The 17,873-nt window shown below is 40.6% G+C and overlaps 1 protein-coding gene across 1 annotated transcript in view; it reads left to right on the top strand.

The window, feature by feature from the left end:
- The window catches only part of Lgr5 (leucine rich repeat containing G protein-coupled receptor 5), a 136,584-nt gene that overhangs the window by 72,702 nt on the left and 46,009 nt on the right, over positions 1-17,873 (top strand). Inside the window, exon 3 of the mRNA XM_041669033.1 lies at positions 9,909-9,980. Within this exon, the coding sequence (XP_041524967.1) occupies positions 9,909-9,980 (72 nt within the window). The remainder of the gene's footprint in view (positions 1-9,908; positions 9,981-17,873) is intronic.

The raw sequence follows: 17,873 nt of genomic DNA on the forward strand, positions 1-17,873 counted from the left end.
ATACAAAAAATAAAAAATACATGGAAAGGGAGATCTCGTAGGGTTCTACCACTCAAGAAAACACACCAGGCAGCTAAAGAATTCTGAGAACAGGGGAATCAGCAACAGGGACAAGCCCCTTAATCATCATCTAATACCAAGTGGTAATCCCTGAAATCATAGACATACAAGCAACACCAAATGGACTCAGCAGGGTATTTATATTTCTCTGTGAATATATACAGAATAATAACAAAGAAAAGCAATTTAAGAAGGAGATTGGGAGCCGGGCGGTGGTGGCGCACGCCTTTAATCCCAGCACTCGGGAGGCGGAGGCAGGCGGATCTCTGTGAGTTCGAGGCCAGCCTGGTCTACAAGAGCTAGTTCCAGGACAGGAACCAAAAGCTACAGAGAAACCCTGTCTCGAAAAATCCAAAAAAAAAAAAAAAAGAGATTGGGAAAAACAACCTGAGAGGGACTGGAAGGAAAAAAAGGGCATGAGGGAAACAATGTAATTATAATTTAATTTTAAAAATAAGTAAGTACATTTAAAACATAAAGGTGGCATCAGAACTAATATCAGACATTGGGGAGAGTTGATCCTACAGCTGAGATAGAGAATTTCAAATTACAGAGCAGCGACAGCTGAGACCCTGAGAAGTCAAAGGGTGCAACGTGTTTGTGGAAGCAGGACAGAGAGCAACAATGAGGTGTGGGAGAGGAGCAAAGGCCGGATCCTGCAGGACCCGTCAGGCCATATGTGGATTCAGTATGAGCAGTGTGAAGCCATTGGATGGAGAGATACATGCATGTAGCTAGTGAAACAATATTATTTTTATTTTAAAAGATGTATCCGATTTCTGTGTGGAAAATGGACTGAAGAATTATGGAAGCAGAGAGACTCATTAGGGGACCAATAAAACTAGGGGTGCAGGAGAGTTCAACAATAGTTCCTATGTGTACAGTTATCACCCAAATTACTTGGCCAGATTTTTGTGGTGGTGTTTTTTGATTGACAGGTTCTCCGTATGGTTCTCAGTATGTGCTCCCTGGACAGCAGCATCTGAGCCATTTTAGAATGTACTCCTCATCTAAATTTATCCTTGGTGCTTTGGGAAATGCAAAATCATGTGTTCTCCCCAGCCAGTAAATCAGAAACTCTCGAGACTCAACTCAGGAAATTGCCTATAATATGCTCTTGCAGTGATTCTGATGTCCAGCAAGTTTGAAGACTTCTACTGTACAGGTCAGGGTTTCTGGTGACATCAGAATTACCCAGAATTCGTCATACACTCTGGGCTCCATCACAGAAGGCCTTCAGGTAGACAGTGGGTAGGAGGAGAAAATCAAGAATGTGTATATAGGAAATTCCCAGGTAATGAGCATCCTGCTTAACTTAGGTCGCACTGTGATAACTCCAACTAGCATGTATTTAAATGCCACCTCCCCCTACTGTCCTCTCAATCAGTAATATGTTCAGAACCAGAAAAATCCATAGCCACATTTCCGGCCAGCTTTCTTCTGCCTTAGGTTCTTTTGCCAAACACTGGCATTATCTAAACTTCTCTTAGGCTCAGTTTACCATCTCTAAAGGTAGATAAATGGTGTCTTTTGTCTAATTATAACAATTAAATTCCTCCATAAATGCCTACCCTTTGGGAATTGCTTAGTAAAAAAAAATGATAGTATATGTTCACATTGCATTGTATGCAGCTTACTGGAAGGATTCATGATTTTTGAATTTCAATGTTATTTGTAATACAAAGGGAATATCCTTCTATTGTTTCGAATCTAGCTACATAATAGCTAACTATCTGGGAATCATTGTGCCAGATATGAGGTAGCTATAGCCAGTTATTGGTTATCTTGATTGGTTGGTTGTTAATAATAAATACCTTTGAGTTCCTGGTTCTGTGTGGGCAATAAGATTCTTGACCTTAAGAGTCGGCCATCAAATCAGATCGACTACACATCAAAGGGCAGAAGATGAAGCTTTACAGGCAGTGCTGTGTAGAACCTATCTGCAGACCAACATGGTTAAGGCAGATTTCACAGAGGAGTTGAAACTGAACTTCATGAGTCCATGGTTGAGAAACCACAGTCCTGTGCATTAAAGATCTCCTAGTCGCCCTGGGAGAGTTTCACCTATCCAGTCCAGAAGTCTTATTAGCCTTCAACCATTTTTTTTGCCCTTGAACCCTGAAATATGAACACTCTTTATCCTTCTTAATAATAAAAGTAAGTCCACATTTTGTGAATACATGGTCCTTAGACCTTTAGGGCTGGTTTTGAGAGCCGTTTGGCTGGTTTTGACCAATTGAATGTGCTTAGCTCTCTGAATTGGGGAAGTGGGGGAGTGGCTATCACAGCTTTTAGGCATCATGACTGATTAAGGCATACTTGGAAAGACGTTTTATTCTTTACTGGCAAGAAAATCAACTGAGACGGTTTTGTCATCTTTATAAGTAATATGACCGAGTTGTCTACAACAAATGTGACCAAAGATACACCCAGAGGCATCGGTAGAAACTTCACACCTAAATGATACTTTGACAGTGATTATTCAGGTAAGTTACAACCCAGAAGAATAAAAATAAAAATAAAATCAGAAGTAGTAAGGAACTACTACCACCAGTATAGAAAAATCCCAAAGAAGGTGGCAGACAACTGGAGGTCGTTACAAGTCATCCAGACATTCAGGGTGGGGAATGCTTAACCCTGGAAGAATCCTGTTTTCTTTTCCTCACCCCTTCCCCTTAATGGAGGAAGAGAAGCCAAAGAAGTGAGTGATTCTCAAAGAAAAGTGTTTCACAGCAAGTTAAGTGAGAGGAAGAACAACCAAGAAGGGAAAGGAAAAGAAGCTGAGTAACCCAGAAGTCAGAAGTTCATATAAGAGCCAGCCAGCCAGCCAGCCACCTTCCTCGCTTAGCTCTCGAAGTGCGGTATGTGGTTCAGTGGCCAGGCCCTAGCAGTGGTTCCCAGCACAGACATTTCCAGAGGGACCACGCAGAGAGCGGAGTCAGATGCCCCGTCCACCCTCAGATCTCAGCCTGTGCAGTATTCACAACTGTCCCTGTCTCTCGAGGCCAGTGTGCAGGGCAGGACAGAAATCAAACCTCAAAATAAAAACATCCCCTATTACAAAGATCTCTCTTACTTTAAATCTTCAAGTAACAAAGATACTTATACATTCTCAAAGATGTTTCAGGTTGTTGTTACAATAGCAAATCATCTTTATTTGGCAGAAGAGTAGGGAACCAATAGTCTTTTGCAATTTAATGTTCTTTTTATCTTTCTGTGGAAGTTAAATAAAGAAAACAATGTTGTGATGGTGCATTTACATATGGTGTAGTGTCTTTTGGGATAATTTTGGGGGTTTTTTTGGGGGGTGGCTTTTTGTTTTGTTTTGTTTTGTTTTTTGAGACAGGGTTTCTCTGTGTAGCTTTGGAGCTTGTCCTGGAATTCACTCTGTAGACCAGGCTGGCCTCAAACTCACAGAGATTTTCCTGCCTCTGCCTCCCAACTGTTGGGATTAAAGGCGTGCGCCACCACCCAACTTGGGATCATTTTTATATCATATTAAAAGATAAAAAAAAAGTTTTTCTCTTTAAGTTCTGTCTTATTTTAAAATCTAAGCAAGAATGAAGAAAGAGATTTTTTTTTTCACAAAATCCTAATCCCAGAGACCGACTTTCAGCCAAATGGCGTGTAGGTCTCTAGGATTAGAATCTTAGTCCAGTCATCACTGGGAAGGAAAGATTTGCTTTGCATATGACTTTCACTATTTTCACTATTTCACTATTACACACAGTCTGGGGAGGGTTCCTCTATAGTTTAGAGGTATTTAAAGTTTTTTTAAAAAGGTTTTAAAGTAACTGAAATTTTGCCCTCCACACACATACATATACGATCCCTTAAATTGTTGTTTTTTTGTCAATAGGACAGACCCACCTTCAAGCTAGCCCAGAAAACAGCCGATGAAATGTCATAAATTCTTTTGTTTAGGGCAGACTTCCCTGAAATCATAAGTCAGCTGCTCACAGATTAGTACCTAATATAGACTCAGAGGCATCTGAAATCTCTATACAGAGGAGAAGAAAAAATACGTGACATTTTAGGAAACACAACCAAAAGGTATTTACCCTGATAAATGAAGCTGACTAAAATATATCTTTTTAAATTTTTTTCATATATTATAGTCTGATCACAGTTTCCCCTACCTCATCTCTTCCCAACTGTCCTATCCACCAAAATGCGCTCTCTCTCTCTCTCTCTCTCTCTCTCTCTCTCCATATATGTATAGATAGATAGATGATAGATAGATAGATAGATATCCAAAAGAGGGCAAAAAATAAAATGAAGCAAACAGACAAAAAATAAAGCACCGAGAAACATATGCATACACAGAGAGAGGGAATACATAAAAACACAAAATTGAAAGGCATAATAGATAAGCAAAAAACAAGCAAGGTTAAAAAATTCCCAAGCAAAAGATTATGAAACAAAAACATCTCCAAAAATGCCATTGAGTTCATTTTGTGTTCGCCATCTAAAACTGGGTATAGGGCACCTTAAGTGTTTAGAAGACCTTCTTTCTTTGGTGTCTCTTCCATCCCCTCTGGCTCTTGCAGTCTTTCCACCTCCTCTTCCTCAAAGTCCCTGAGACCCGAGGGAAGAGGTTTGATGAAGACATCTCCTCTGGGATTGCGTGTTGTTCCAGGTCTCTCACTCTCTGCATCTGGTCCAGTTGTGGATCTTTGTGTTAGTTCCCATCTACAACAGAAGGAAGCTTCTCTGATGAGTGAGACACTGACCTATGGGTATAGCAGAATGCCATTGAGAGTCGTTTTATCGTTGTGTTCCCTTAGCAGCATGATAGTATTTGGTTTCCCCCTAGGTTCATGGGTTATGCTGTATCAGGTTCTTGGCCGCCTGAATGGCATTAGGCATGAGTTCTGTCTCATGGAGTCAGCCTTAACTACAACCAGATAGTAGTTGGTTACGGCCACTATTGCACAAGCATATCATGCAGGCAGGTCACCACTGTTGATTAAAGTGTTTGTGGCTTTACATTTTCTTTTTCATTTCCAAAGTCAATGTCTCAAAAGTCATCAGCCTGCCTAACAATACTATAGCACCAGAATTAGTAAGCACAAAACTGAAAACTGTACTGAATATGGCTGTGAATAGAGAGAGGTGCATTCTAACTGAAAGGACAGTTGCTAATCAGTTCAGTCCGGTCTATGAAGTCATCGGTAGTGGCTAACCAGCTCTGGGCACCTCGATTCAATAAACAACTCCTTAGTGCCATATACAACTCATTCCATATCTGCATACTCTTCCTTGGAATTACACACAATAATCTGGGTCACTAATCAAGGTCAGGTGGGCAGTGCATAATAACCTCATGGCTACACAATGTTGCTTTTCCTGTTTTAACCACACACATTTCACCTTGAATCTACTGATGAATTCATGGTAACAGTTTAGAGTTTTTTTTTCCTTCTACACCAAATCCTGCCTCCTCCGCTCTTGCTCCATTATCCACTACAGCACTACATATGGTCGGAATAGCCTAATTGCCCCTGTGCTTTCACTCCTGGCCCTTTAAGATAGTCCCCATCAGAAGGATCCATTCAAAATACAGGCTTGTTCACACCACTCTTTGACTCAGGCCAACCATATCAGGTCCTCCAAGGCCTTGGGCAGCTCCTGCCCCCCCCCCCTCCGTGGCATTCTCTTCGTTGACCAGTCTCCAGACTCATCTTTTAGAAGAATCTAAACCACAGTAGGTATACACCATTCTAATCTCCACTTCCAGTATGGCTCAGAGCTCGGTTGAAATGCCCTTGTAAGAGAAAGGTTCCCTGTGCCATTGTATCTAAAATAAGTGTCCTGCACAACCACAGCCTTCAGTTCTATCTCTTTATTGTTGTTATTCTTTCCTCAGAGAATTTTCATGTTTATACTGTTGGTTATTGGGCCCAATGGCTACTTTTCACATTAGAATGTAAACTCGGTGAGTTTGGGCCCTTCTGAGTCTCGTAGTCACTATTGCATCACCAAAGCAGTCCCCGAACGGGACAAACCCTCGGCAAAAAGCTAGTCTGAAGGAGATAATAAAGTGCGTGTTCTTTTCCCAACTCCGGATGACTGTTAGGAGCACAGAAGCCCACGGCACTGTGCTAGCTCAGGTGTGCCAACCGCAAGTTAACAATGCAGAGATGAAAGGGAGGGAAAGCAAAGACAGTGCGTGTTGACGATTGGAGCAGCTTTGCAAACACGATTTCCTGAGGCCCGCACTCAGGCAGGTGTGATACTTCCTTGCCAGCTAAATAAGCCTTCAGTCATCCGCTTGTTTGCAGAAGATAACCCAGGTCCGTACTGATCCAGTTACTCATCCAAGAGAGACCGCAAGGCTGTGGGACAGTTTGGATTCACAAAGACACAAAGTCATCCAGGGACCAGCTCACTTCTCTCTTTTTTGAGAGAGGGTGCTTTTGAGTGTGTGTGTGTGTGTGTGTGTGTGTGTGAGAGAGAGAGAGAGAGAGAGAGAGAGAGAGAGAGAGAGAGAGAATGTAGGCACATGCACATACTACTGCTTACATGTGAAAAATGGAACAATCTCTGATGTCATCTTGTTTGAGATGGAGGTCTCCTTATTATTTGCTGATTAATCAAACTTCAGGGATTCTCTAGACTCTGTCTCCCAGCTTCTGGCATTCCAAGTGTGCACTATTGCACCTGGCTTTACATCACCCCTGGGGATTAAACTTAGGTCCTCACACTCTTGTGTCAAACACTTTACCTACTGAACCTTCTCCCTAGTCCACTTCTCTCCTTCCAGTCCTTCCCATTTCACCTTTCATGAAATGTTCTTCACATCCGCATCAGCGATGCCGTTTCAGCAGCCTCCACTGCAGGAAAGGGGAAAGAGAGGAAGTTGGAAACAAGCAACATCCTTTTAGGAGGTGACCGAAAAGCTACATGTAGCATTTTCATATAGCCTGACTTAGTCATGTAAGCACGGGAAGATGCAAACACGGCTTACAGACGTGAGACTAGGTGAGTGCTCACGCGTTCTTTTACACTCTAAACTCCATGTAAGGGAAATTACCCCAGAAAGGAGGAGGGATGAATACTGGGGGACAGTTATTGGTCTTTACTCTAACTGAAGAGTTAAATGCCATGTGGGCACCTCTCTATGCCCACAACACTATCTGAGGACATAGAATAGACACAAAGGCAAGCTCCAGGTTTATGTATTATATGACAAGCACGAAGCAGATTCTATAACCCATAATCCAGACACAAACTACTACTAAAGGAGTTCAACGTTGAGAAATTAAAAATCTCAGAAATTAGGTTTCTTTGAGAGACAGGATGGGAGCAGAAAGAGATGGTTCTGGATGAAGCTAAATAAACACTAGGGCTAGCCACGCGGTCTGGTTTAGCTTCAGTGTCAAGGAGTTTGTGGGAGGGGCTGAAGGCTCAATTTCTTCCAGGTGTGAACACTAACAAGAGTGTGTCATGGGCCGCTAATACAGCCGGAGCTAAGCACACAAAGACCATCAGTAACACAGAGCAACTGGGAGCAGGGAGGGGGTGAATTGAGGGTGAGGCGGAGGAGGATCACAAAGTTTCTCATAAAACAATTTTATAGGAAAATTTTTAAACCCTCTGGAATCACCTTGGTCAAATATTAAGCTGAATTACATATGATTAACACATATTTTCTGAATTTCTGCTGTGTTTAAGTTAGTAGATCTCATTTTTTTTTCACTGTATATATTTAGAAAGAAATCTTTTTTCCCTTAATATTTTTTCGGAAACATATTTGGTACAAACAGCATTCATCCAAACCATTGGGAGTTTTTTTGCATTTTTTGTTTTGCATTTTAATTAATAATGTCAGAAAGAGATCCTAAATGTATTTACTGTTTGAAAAGCACTTTCTCAGACCATGACAGACATGGAAAGAATACACAATGCGAGCTATCTAAATCTTACTGATTGCATCTGTCAAGGGAAGAAAGAACAGGCGCAAGCCACCACAAGACAAAAGCGTGCAGTCATGGGCCTGGAAGGGACCCAAGATGACATCTTGTCTGAACATCTCATGTTGTTAGTGAAATGCAGAAGAACAGGGATATTTACTGACTTAACAGTTCCGAGCACATTAGTACATACATGAGAGTGATAGGCACAGCTCTTCTGAGAAAGCCCAAATCCCTTGTGCTATTAAATTCCTTCTTATCCCAGCACTCGGGAGGCAGAGGCAGGCGGATCTTTGTGAGTTCGAGACCAGCCTGGTCTACAAGAGCTAGTTCCAGGACAGGCTCCAAAACCACAGAGAAACCCTGTCTTGAAAAACCAAAAAAAAAAAAAATTCCTTCTTAAAATCAGGATTACAAATAACGTAGTATTTCAATTGGACAGATGCTTATTGCTTTTTTGTTAGTGTTATTATTTCTGTGTTGGTGTTATTATTGCTGCCTTTGTTGGTTTGGGATTTGGGACAGCATCTTGTTTAGTCCAGCCTGGGAGGAAACTTGAGATCCTCCTGCCTCTGCCTCCAAAATACTAATATTCATGCCTGAACCATTGCACCTGACTTCATATGTGTTTTGTTTTGTTTTGGGGTGTGTGTGTGTGTGTGTGTGTGAGAGAGAGAGAGAGAGAGAGAGAGAGAGAGAGAGAGAGAGAGAGAGAGAAAGAGAGAGAGAGGTATAAGTACCAGAGGAAACCAGGAGAGTGTATCCGTCTCCTGCAGCTATCCGCACTCCACATGGGTGCTGGATACTGAACTCAGGTCCTATAGATACTTGTAACCCTAATACTATTTATCCTATTCATAAGATAATTACATTATTTATTTAAATATATATGGCCTAATATCAGCAGTATGGACTAGCAAGTGGATGCATATTTAAAGTCATATGGTGACTGGCTTATTTCAATCAGGTCATTAGCTCTCCGTGACTGAATTGTCTCCCTTTGGACACAATATCAAGACGATGTATTTGAGACCATCAGACCCTCAGGAAAAGGGTTCTAGTCAGGTGAACCCTTGCCCCTAACCTCCATCTTCATCAATGAAGGATGAGTCTGTCTTAGCTTAGAGGTGTTCTGGCCTGAGGATGTGATGAAGTCCTCAGGAGATTCTGTGCTCCTCTGACTCACTCTTGTTCTAGGTTCTTCTGCTTGATAGCTAGCACCACCATACATCTCGGGCTATGGCTTTGATGTGGCCGCTAAGTTAGTACAGAACCAAATGCTGGGGCTCCATACCTCGTCAACCTATTCACATATAAAAAATATTGTAAAGACACAATGTTGCAAATGTTACTAGGAAAGGATGTCAAAAGTTGCCACAAAGTCATTTATGTTAACATGTTCAACCCTAAGTTCTGTGCTTCCATTTAAGGTAGGGTATGTTAAATTAAGCTTCTCTATCTTTTCTTGTGACTTAGAGGAAAAGTGGCTGTAATAATATACATTCCTATTTTACACTAATGAGTATATTCTCGTTTAATTACATTGAAAATATTCTTATGTGATTATTTCATTTTATAATGATAGTGGTAAAACTTTTGTCACATTTTGACTTCACAAGTCTGTTTCAAATTATTATGTGGTGGTAGTTTTTATTTAAAAAGTTAAAGGGCAGGAATAGATACATATGTAGTAGAATCTAGTAAGTAATTTATTTCATTTTTTTTTCTTAAGCACCTCTTCTGCCAACATCTTTTTAGGAAATTTAAAGTGTTTGCAACACAAGACTACAAGTTTCCTTAAAGTTGCTTGTATGATTTGAACATAGTTGTATTGCATGTTTCAACAGTGAAATGAATTCCACTTGGACAAAGTTATGCTGATTCTTTTTCTCTCTCTCCCTTTCTCTCTCCCCTCTCCACTGAAATCCACAGGCGTCTCGCTGGAAATGCTTTGACACACATTCCCAAGGGAGCATTCGCGGGCCTTCACAGTCTTAAAGTTCTGTAAGTAAATCAAGTCTGATTTTCATGCCAAATGACTGCTAATTAATGTAGAAATATCGTGTGCAATTCGGATCTTCGAGGTGACTCATTTAAGTCCCTCTCTGCCTTCACTGGCGTCATAAAACCATGTTATACTTGGCTATAACCTGTGTGTGACCATTCCTCTCTCCTTCTCTAACATCATATCTAAAGTTGTTTGCCTCTAAATAGCCCACTTACCTATTCACACTTGCAAGAACGTTTTCCCCCTATATCATGCAGTTGGGGAGCCTGTCGCTAAAGATTTTGGTCATTGAGGGAATAATTCACTGTGACACCAGCATAATAAGATCACAGCTTCAAACTTGCTTTAGATTGTGTTTCCTTACGATACACCGGTAAGGACTCTAGCATACTAAGTTTGTGTATATGAGTAGGTATACAAAACCTGGTGTGCGGCCTAGCAAAGTGGACAGCTGTTCCTTACAAAATATTGGGTTAGAGATGGAGCTCAGTTGTTACAAGGAGCCACTTGTTCGTTCCTGTTCCCCAGAACTGAAATAATCACACAGAAACTGTATTACTTAAAACACTGCTCGGCCATTAGCTCTAGCTTCTTATTGGCTAACTCTTACATCTCAATTTAACCCGTCTCCATTAATCTGTATATCACCATGAGGTCGTGGCTTACCAGCAAATTTCAGCATGTCTATGTTTGGTGGTGGATCCATGGCGTCCCCTGACTCCACCTTCTTCCTCCCAGCATTCAGTTTAATTTTCCCCACTTACCTAAGCTCTGCCCTATCAACAGGCCAAGGCAGTTTCTTTATTCATTAATAGTAATCACAGCACACAGAGAGGACTCCCACATCACTCAATGGCACATTTGCCAGCTATACCCAAAGCCCTGGATTCTACACAGAGGAGAGAGTGGATGAGAATGAGAGGATTTAAATTTATTTATTTATTAAGGATTTCTGCCTCGTCCCCACAACCGCTTCCCATTTCCCTCCCCCTCCCCCGATCAATTCCCCCTCCCTCATCTGCTCGAAGAGCAATCAGGGTTCCCTGACCTGTGGGAAGCTCAAGGACTGCCCACCTCTATCCAGGTCTCGTAAGGTGAGCATCCAAACTGCCTAGGCTCCCACAAAGCCAGTACGTGCAGTAGGATCAAAAACCCACTGCAATTGTTCTTGAATTCTCAGTATTCCTCATTGTCCGCTATGTTCAGCTAGTCCGGATTTATCCCATGTTTTTGGGGATGTTCTATTGGGATCTCACCAAGGCCAGCTGGCCTAGGTCTGAATGAGAGGATTTAAATGAGTTATTTATTTAAATAAATAAGTTTTCTTAGCATCCATTGTCCAACTTCCATATCTGTTGTCATAAAATTCAGTTCTGCTGAATACTGTCATAGTTAGGGTTACTATTCCTGCACTAAAACACTATGACCAAAAGCAACTTGGAGAGAAAAGAGTTTATTTGGCTTTCATATCCTGAATCACAGTTCAACGAGAGAAACCAAAGCCGAAACTCAAGCAGGGCAGGAACCTGGAGGCAGGATACTGAGACCATGGAAGGGTGCTGCTTACTGGCTTGCTCTTCATGGCTTTCTTCCAGCACCGAGGACCACCATCCCAGAGGTGGCACCACCCACAATTAGCTAAGCCCTCCCACATCAATCTCTGATTAAGAAAATTACCTGCAAGCTTGTTTGCAACCTGATCTTGTGGAGGGATTTTCTTAATTGAAATTCCCTCCTCTCAATTGACATAAAACTAACCAGCACAAACACCTTCTTCTTCTCGTACCCACCACCAAATTTCATTCCTGTGTGTTCTGGCTTGGAGCATCTAAGTAGAGAAAATACTAAAAGTTGCAAGCCATTCTAAATTTTATGTACAAAACAATATCTTGATTTTATTTTTTGTCCATTGAGATGGAGTTAACTCCAAAAAAAGGATTTGAGTTATTTATGCTTAATGAAAGCTGCATTTCCGTCACCTAAGATACATGTAGGTTTTAAAAAGTTTGATTAAATTTAATATTTTATTAAAGTTTAAATTCTAGGGGAAGGGGGAAAGGGATTGGAGGATTTAAAATAAATAGATGAATAAAAATTTAAATTCTATAGCAGAATCATTGTTTGGTCTTCTTAGATGACTGGTTTAGCTTGCCTTCTATTTGGGGCATTTATGCTATTAGCAGAAATATTTTAGTTGATATTGCCAACCCTAATGCTAACTTATATGCATCAGTTCCAGGTACAGTTAACTTATATTTCAGCGTACCCAGAAAGATATTTGAACCATTCAAAATGCATCATGAGATTCAAGCTTAAATAAGATGACTAAAATGGTTTCCCATGTTGAGTTATGTATGGAAAACATTTGAAGACTGTTAAATAAATTATATTGTAGGCCCAAGAGAGATGATCTAGTAGTTAAGAGCACTAGGTGCTCTTAAAGAGAACCCAGAATTAAATCTCAGCACCCACATGGCAGATCAGAACCACCTACAACTCCAGCTGCAGGGGACCCATTGCCCCTTCTTGCCTCAACAGTCACCTGTAGACTTAAACATATTGACAAGCACACATTCACATAGAATTAATTAAAAATAAATAAAATTGAAAATAATAAAAAATAAACTATACTATAATCAACCTCTTCAATTCACTCAGCAAACTGTATATTGAGTATATGAGATAAAGTGTGTATATGTGTTTATGTATAACTGTATCTCAAACCATTGTGTTTATTTGAAATACAAGTATCTAATATGAAGACAAGTTATATGATATAAAGTATATATGACTTATTATAATTATATGGAAATTTAATTTCAAATCCCTAAATTTGTAATTAAGTTTGAACTACTTAAGTTTTGTACATGTTTTTTTCCACCACACTATTTACATTTTCTGATTTTATCATTGTATAATTCTAATTACACTATCTTCCCATTGAGTGTTTCTACACGTCCAGCAAATCAAAGACAAACTAAGTCTTGGTTATTGGCATATATCAGTCCTTTGAAAAGTATATTCTCAGTAAACATTTGTGGAAAGATGGTTCTGATCCATGATGCGGAGAAAAACCCAGACTCTCTAGACATCAATGTTTACTTAATTTTGCATGATGGGAACCAACTGTTTCAAGTTTACTTATCAATAACTATGGAGCACTCAGCAAAAGAGGTGTCTCTGTCTGATATGGGTTTCTGCCTGCAAACACATTTCATGTGCTCAGAGTGGTTTTGCACATACTCTGTGCCTCGTTTTGCCCTCCCTAGATAGCACTGACCTTAGCTGACTTTTTAACTGAGCCTTAAGCTATAGTTCAGAGATGTTCAAGTTTGTTCCTGAAGCATTCTTGGCCCCTGGGTCCCATCAGCTTCCTAATGGGACATATTGCTTTTCTGCCTGTTCCTTCCAATGCAATGTCACCATTCCTGCGGCCCTCACTAGAATCTGAATAGATGATGCTGCGTGATCTTGGACTTTGAACCTCTAAAACTGTAAACTAAATATACCTATTTGCTTCATAAAGTTCCCATCCTCAGGCTTTCTTGTCATATTATAGCAACAGAAATGAGCTGAGGTTATAGGCTATCTCTGAGACTCACTGTCTAAAGGTACTCTTTCTACCAGGAAAAAAAAAATGAATGAATGACATATTTGTCATTAAGAGTCTCTTTTCATCCATTCCTAACTAACCAATGTTTCCTGTCTTCTAAGTCAAGGATTCAACAAAGCTTGATGCTTGTGATGCCCAAAGAGTCATGAAATAAATTAGTGTTAAGAACTACTTCTAAATCAATGAATATGGGTCACGAACTTGAGGATTTTATAATCAAGTGACAAGTTAACTGTGAGATCAAGATAGACCAGCATATCAACCTCTGCTTCTTGGACAAAGTATATCTAGAGATATGATCAACTGTACCACTCTAAAGTCTGAGGAACATACAGTCCAGTCTGGGGTTCAGCCCTAGCTTCCTATGAAAAAGACTTTCCTGCACAAACAAAACAAACAAAAAAACAGAAGCAGAGGCTCCTCAAGAGTTTCCCAGCAGCAAAAGGTTACCTTGAATATTTCTTATTGGCCTACATTCATTATTCAAATGCCTGTCTTTGCCACACCTTCTGCATAATCCCGAAGGCAGAGGCATTCTGAATGGATTATTCTTAGAAAAAACATTGTTTCAAGGAGTGTTCTGTCCGAAGTCCCTTTTTTGCCTTGTTAGCCACAATTATAACATTTGACATTTTGATTTTTCCTCAAACCTCTGGAAATGACCTCTTCTATCCATGCATCACCGTGGTCATGAGACTCAATATTAATAGTATCTTGAACCCATTCCTACAGAGGTGCTGACTTTGCCTTTAACAGCCTAATTATCCTTCTGCATAGAGAATTGAATTTTCAAAAGCCAGATATTCAATTGTTATTCGCCTAGCTTCTGAACTTGATATGATTCTGTTTACTACTGATGTCAGTCTTTATAAGAAATCTGTGAAGGTTTCTTGGGCCCTGTATGACTTTAGTAAATGATTCCGTCTTCTTTCCTACTTCTTCAGTTCTGTCCCAAGCATTCAGAACTGTTGCGCAGCACAAAGTCAGGATGTGACCATCATATAGAGATTGCTTTTCTACAGCAACGTAATTTTCTTTTCCAAGAATTTGATTTTGGGGAATGTCCATGCCTCTAGCTTTACTCTCTTGTTTAGTAGTCTTTGCCTCTTCTTTGAACCAGGTACCCCATTATAATTGTGGATCAGGCTTTAAAACAGCTTTAACCAAATCTATCCAGTTGTTAGGGATAATTCTATTACAAACTGACCACGAGTTTAATATTTGCTTTACAAAAGTTGAATGCATGCCCTATGAGACCACCATATCCTTGAATCTCCTTGAATATAGCATTGGCACAGGAGTCCATTCAGCTCTTACTCTATCATTTGGCAAATGCTATATGGTTACTAGACATATTAAGGTAAGGTTGGTTATTTGAAAACCTTAGGCTGTTCCTCTCTATTCTTATAATACAATGCTGAAATTAGTTCTCCATTAAATTCCTCTGTCTGGATGTGAATGTCTCTGTGATCTGTTTTATTAAGTTTTTCTAAGGCCTGTATCTTAGCACTCAGATTAACCATTTTTTTTAGTGATATAACAAAAAATGATAACTCTGGTAATGTTTACAATTGAAGTTACATAAATCCCATCTAAATTAGATATCCTCTATTTAATCATTCCATTTTCAAACTGTCCAGTGTAGTATCATACAGAGACACAAATCCCTCCTATGTAATGGTGTTTCCCATTTTTTTTTAATTTATTTATTTATTAAGGATTTCTGCCTCCTCCCCGCAACCGCTTCCCATTTCCCTCCCCCTCCCCCAATCAAGTCCCCCTCCCTCATCTGCTCGAAGAGCAATCAGGGTTCCCTGACCTGTGGGAAGTCCAAGGACCGCCCACCTCTATCCAGGTCTCCTAAGGTGAGCATCCAAACTGCCTAGGCTCCCCCAAAGCCAGTACATGCAGTAGGATCAAAAACCCACTGCGATTGTTCTTGAGTTCTCAGTATTCCTCATTGTCCGCTATGTTCAGCTAGTCCGGATTTATCCCATGCTTTTTCAGACCTAGGCCAGCTGGCCTTGGTGAGTTCCCGATAGAACATCCCCATTGTCTCAGTGTGTGGGTGCACCCCTCGTGGTCCTGAGTTCCTTGTTCATGCTCCCTCTCCTTCTGCTCCTGATTTGGACCTTGAGATTTCTGTCCGGTGCTCCCATGTGGGTCTCTGTCTCTGTCTCCTTTCATCACCTGATGAAGGTTAATATTCATGAGGATGCCTATGTGTTTTGCTTTTGGATTCACCTTCTTATTTAGCTTCTCTAGGAACATGAATTATAAGCTCAATGTCCTTTATTTATGGCTAGAAACCAAATATGAGTGAGTACATCCCATGTTCCTCTTTTTGGGTCTGGCTTACCTCACTCAGGATAGTGTTTTCTATTTCCATCCATTTGTATGCAAAATTCAAGAAGTCCTTGTTTTTTACTGCTGAGTAATACTCTAATATGTATATATTCCATACTTTCTTCATCCATTCTTCCGTTGAAGGGCATCTAGGTTGTTTCCAGGTTCTGGCTATTACAAACAATGCTGCCATGAACATAGTTGAGCATATACTTTTGTTGTATGATAGGGCCTCTCTTGGGTATATTCCCAAGAGTGGTATTGCTGGATCCAGGGGTAGGTTGATCCCGAATTTCCTGAGAAACCGCCACACTGCTTTCCAGAGTGGTTGCACAAGTTTGCATTCCCACCAGCAATGGGTGAGTGTACCCCTTTCTCCAGCAAAGGCTATCATTGGTGTTTTTTATTTTAGCCATTCTGACAGGTGTAAGATGGTATCTTAAAGTTGTCTTGATTTGCATTTCCCTGATCGCTAAGGAAGTTGAGCATGACCTTAAGTGTCTTTTGGCCATTTGAAGTTCTTCTGTTGAGAATTCTCTGTTTAGCTTAGTGCCCCATTTTATAATTGGGTTGATTAGCCTTTTACGGTCTAGTTTCTTGATTTCTTTATATATTTTGGAGATCAGACCTTTGTCAGTTGCGGTCTGATCTCCAAAATATAAAAAAAAAGTTGTGCAATTGAAGTTACATAAATCCCATCTAAATTAGATATCCTCTATTTAATCATTCCATTTTCAAACTGTCCAGTGTAGTATCATACAGAGACACAAATCCCTCCTATGTAATGGTGTTTCCCATTTTTTAATGTGGGAAAAACTCTCTCTTTTAACTAATTCCTCCCTTTAAGAATTCCCAATTGTCTTACCAACTCTACTGCTGATGTTGATGAAGATGTGAGGCTTGTTGCTGCTGTGTAGAAGAGTAAAAGCCTGACTGGATTTCAAGGCAGCTACCTAGTTTGGCAGCAGTCTGAGAAGGGGGTTCAGGAAGACCCCACAACTCATAGTGGGGAGAGAGAGAGAGAGAGAGAGAGAGAGAGAGAGAGGAAGAAGAAGAAGAAGAAGAAGAAGAAGAAGAAGAGGAGGAGGAGGAGGAGGAGGAGGAGGAGGAGGAAGAGGAAGAAGAAGAAAATTGTATGAAATGCACGGGACTTTGTTTGGGAAAAGCACCTATGGCAGGGGCAGGGGAGATACCTGAAGGCAGCTAGTCTAGGGCCAGTGAGTCCTGAGTCATTTGGAGCCCAAGTACTTCTGAAATTTGGGTGGCAGTTAAAGACTGATTCAGAGAGGCTACAACAGGAAAATCCCAAACTTTCTTGGAGGCTTGGGGAAAAAAAGAAAAGAAAGTCTAGTTGGGTGGGGCTGGAGCCCCACATGCAGCTCCAGCCTGTGCTGGTGGCTAAAAAGCCACAGGCAGATTGCTTTTTTATGAATTTGTACCCCAAATGTTGTGCACCAAATGTAGATGTAAAATAAAAACCCAGAGGTTCACCCTGAAGATCAGAAAGCAAAGCTGCCAAGCCACTAGAGAGCTCTTACCGCTATGAAATCTTCAGACTGATAGAGAGTGAGTTCCTGTCCCATCCCACCTTATATTCCTCTCTAGTGCTAGGATTAAAGGTGTGCACTACTACCGCCCAGCCTCTATGGCTAACTAGTGTGGCTGCTGGGATTAAAGTTGTGTGCCACCACTGCCTAGTCTGTATGGCTGACTAGTGTGGTTGTTTTGCATCTGGTCTTGAGGCAAGATTTATCTATTAAAATACAAATGAAATACCACTACATGATGGGGCATGGTAACTAAGAATATGGTGACGGTGCAGGCAGATACGGTGCTGGAGAAGGAGCTAAGAGTTCTGTATCTTGATCCACAGGCAACAGAAAGTGAATTTAACCAGGTGTAGCTTCAGCATAATAGACTTCAAAGCCCA

Source organism: Microtus oregoni, unplaced genomic scaffold (assembly GCF_018167655.1).
Source record: "Microtus oregoni isolate MIOR12 unplaced genomic scaffold, Mior012 000001F_ref0000356, whole genome shotgun sequence".
NCBI lineage: Eukaryota > Metazoa > Chordata > Mammalia > Rodentia > Cricetidae > Microtus > Microtus oregoni.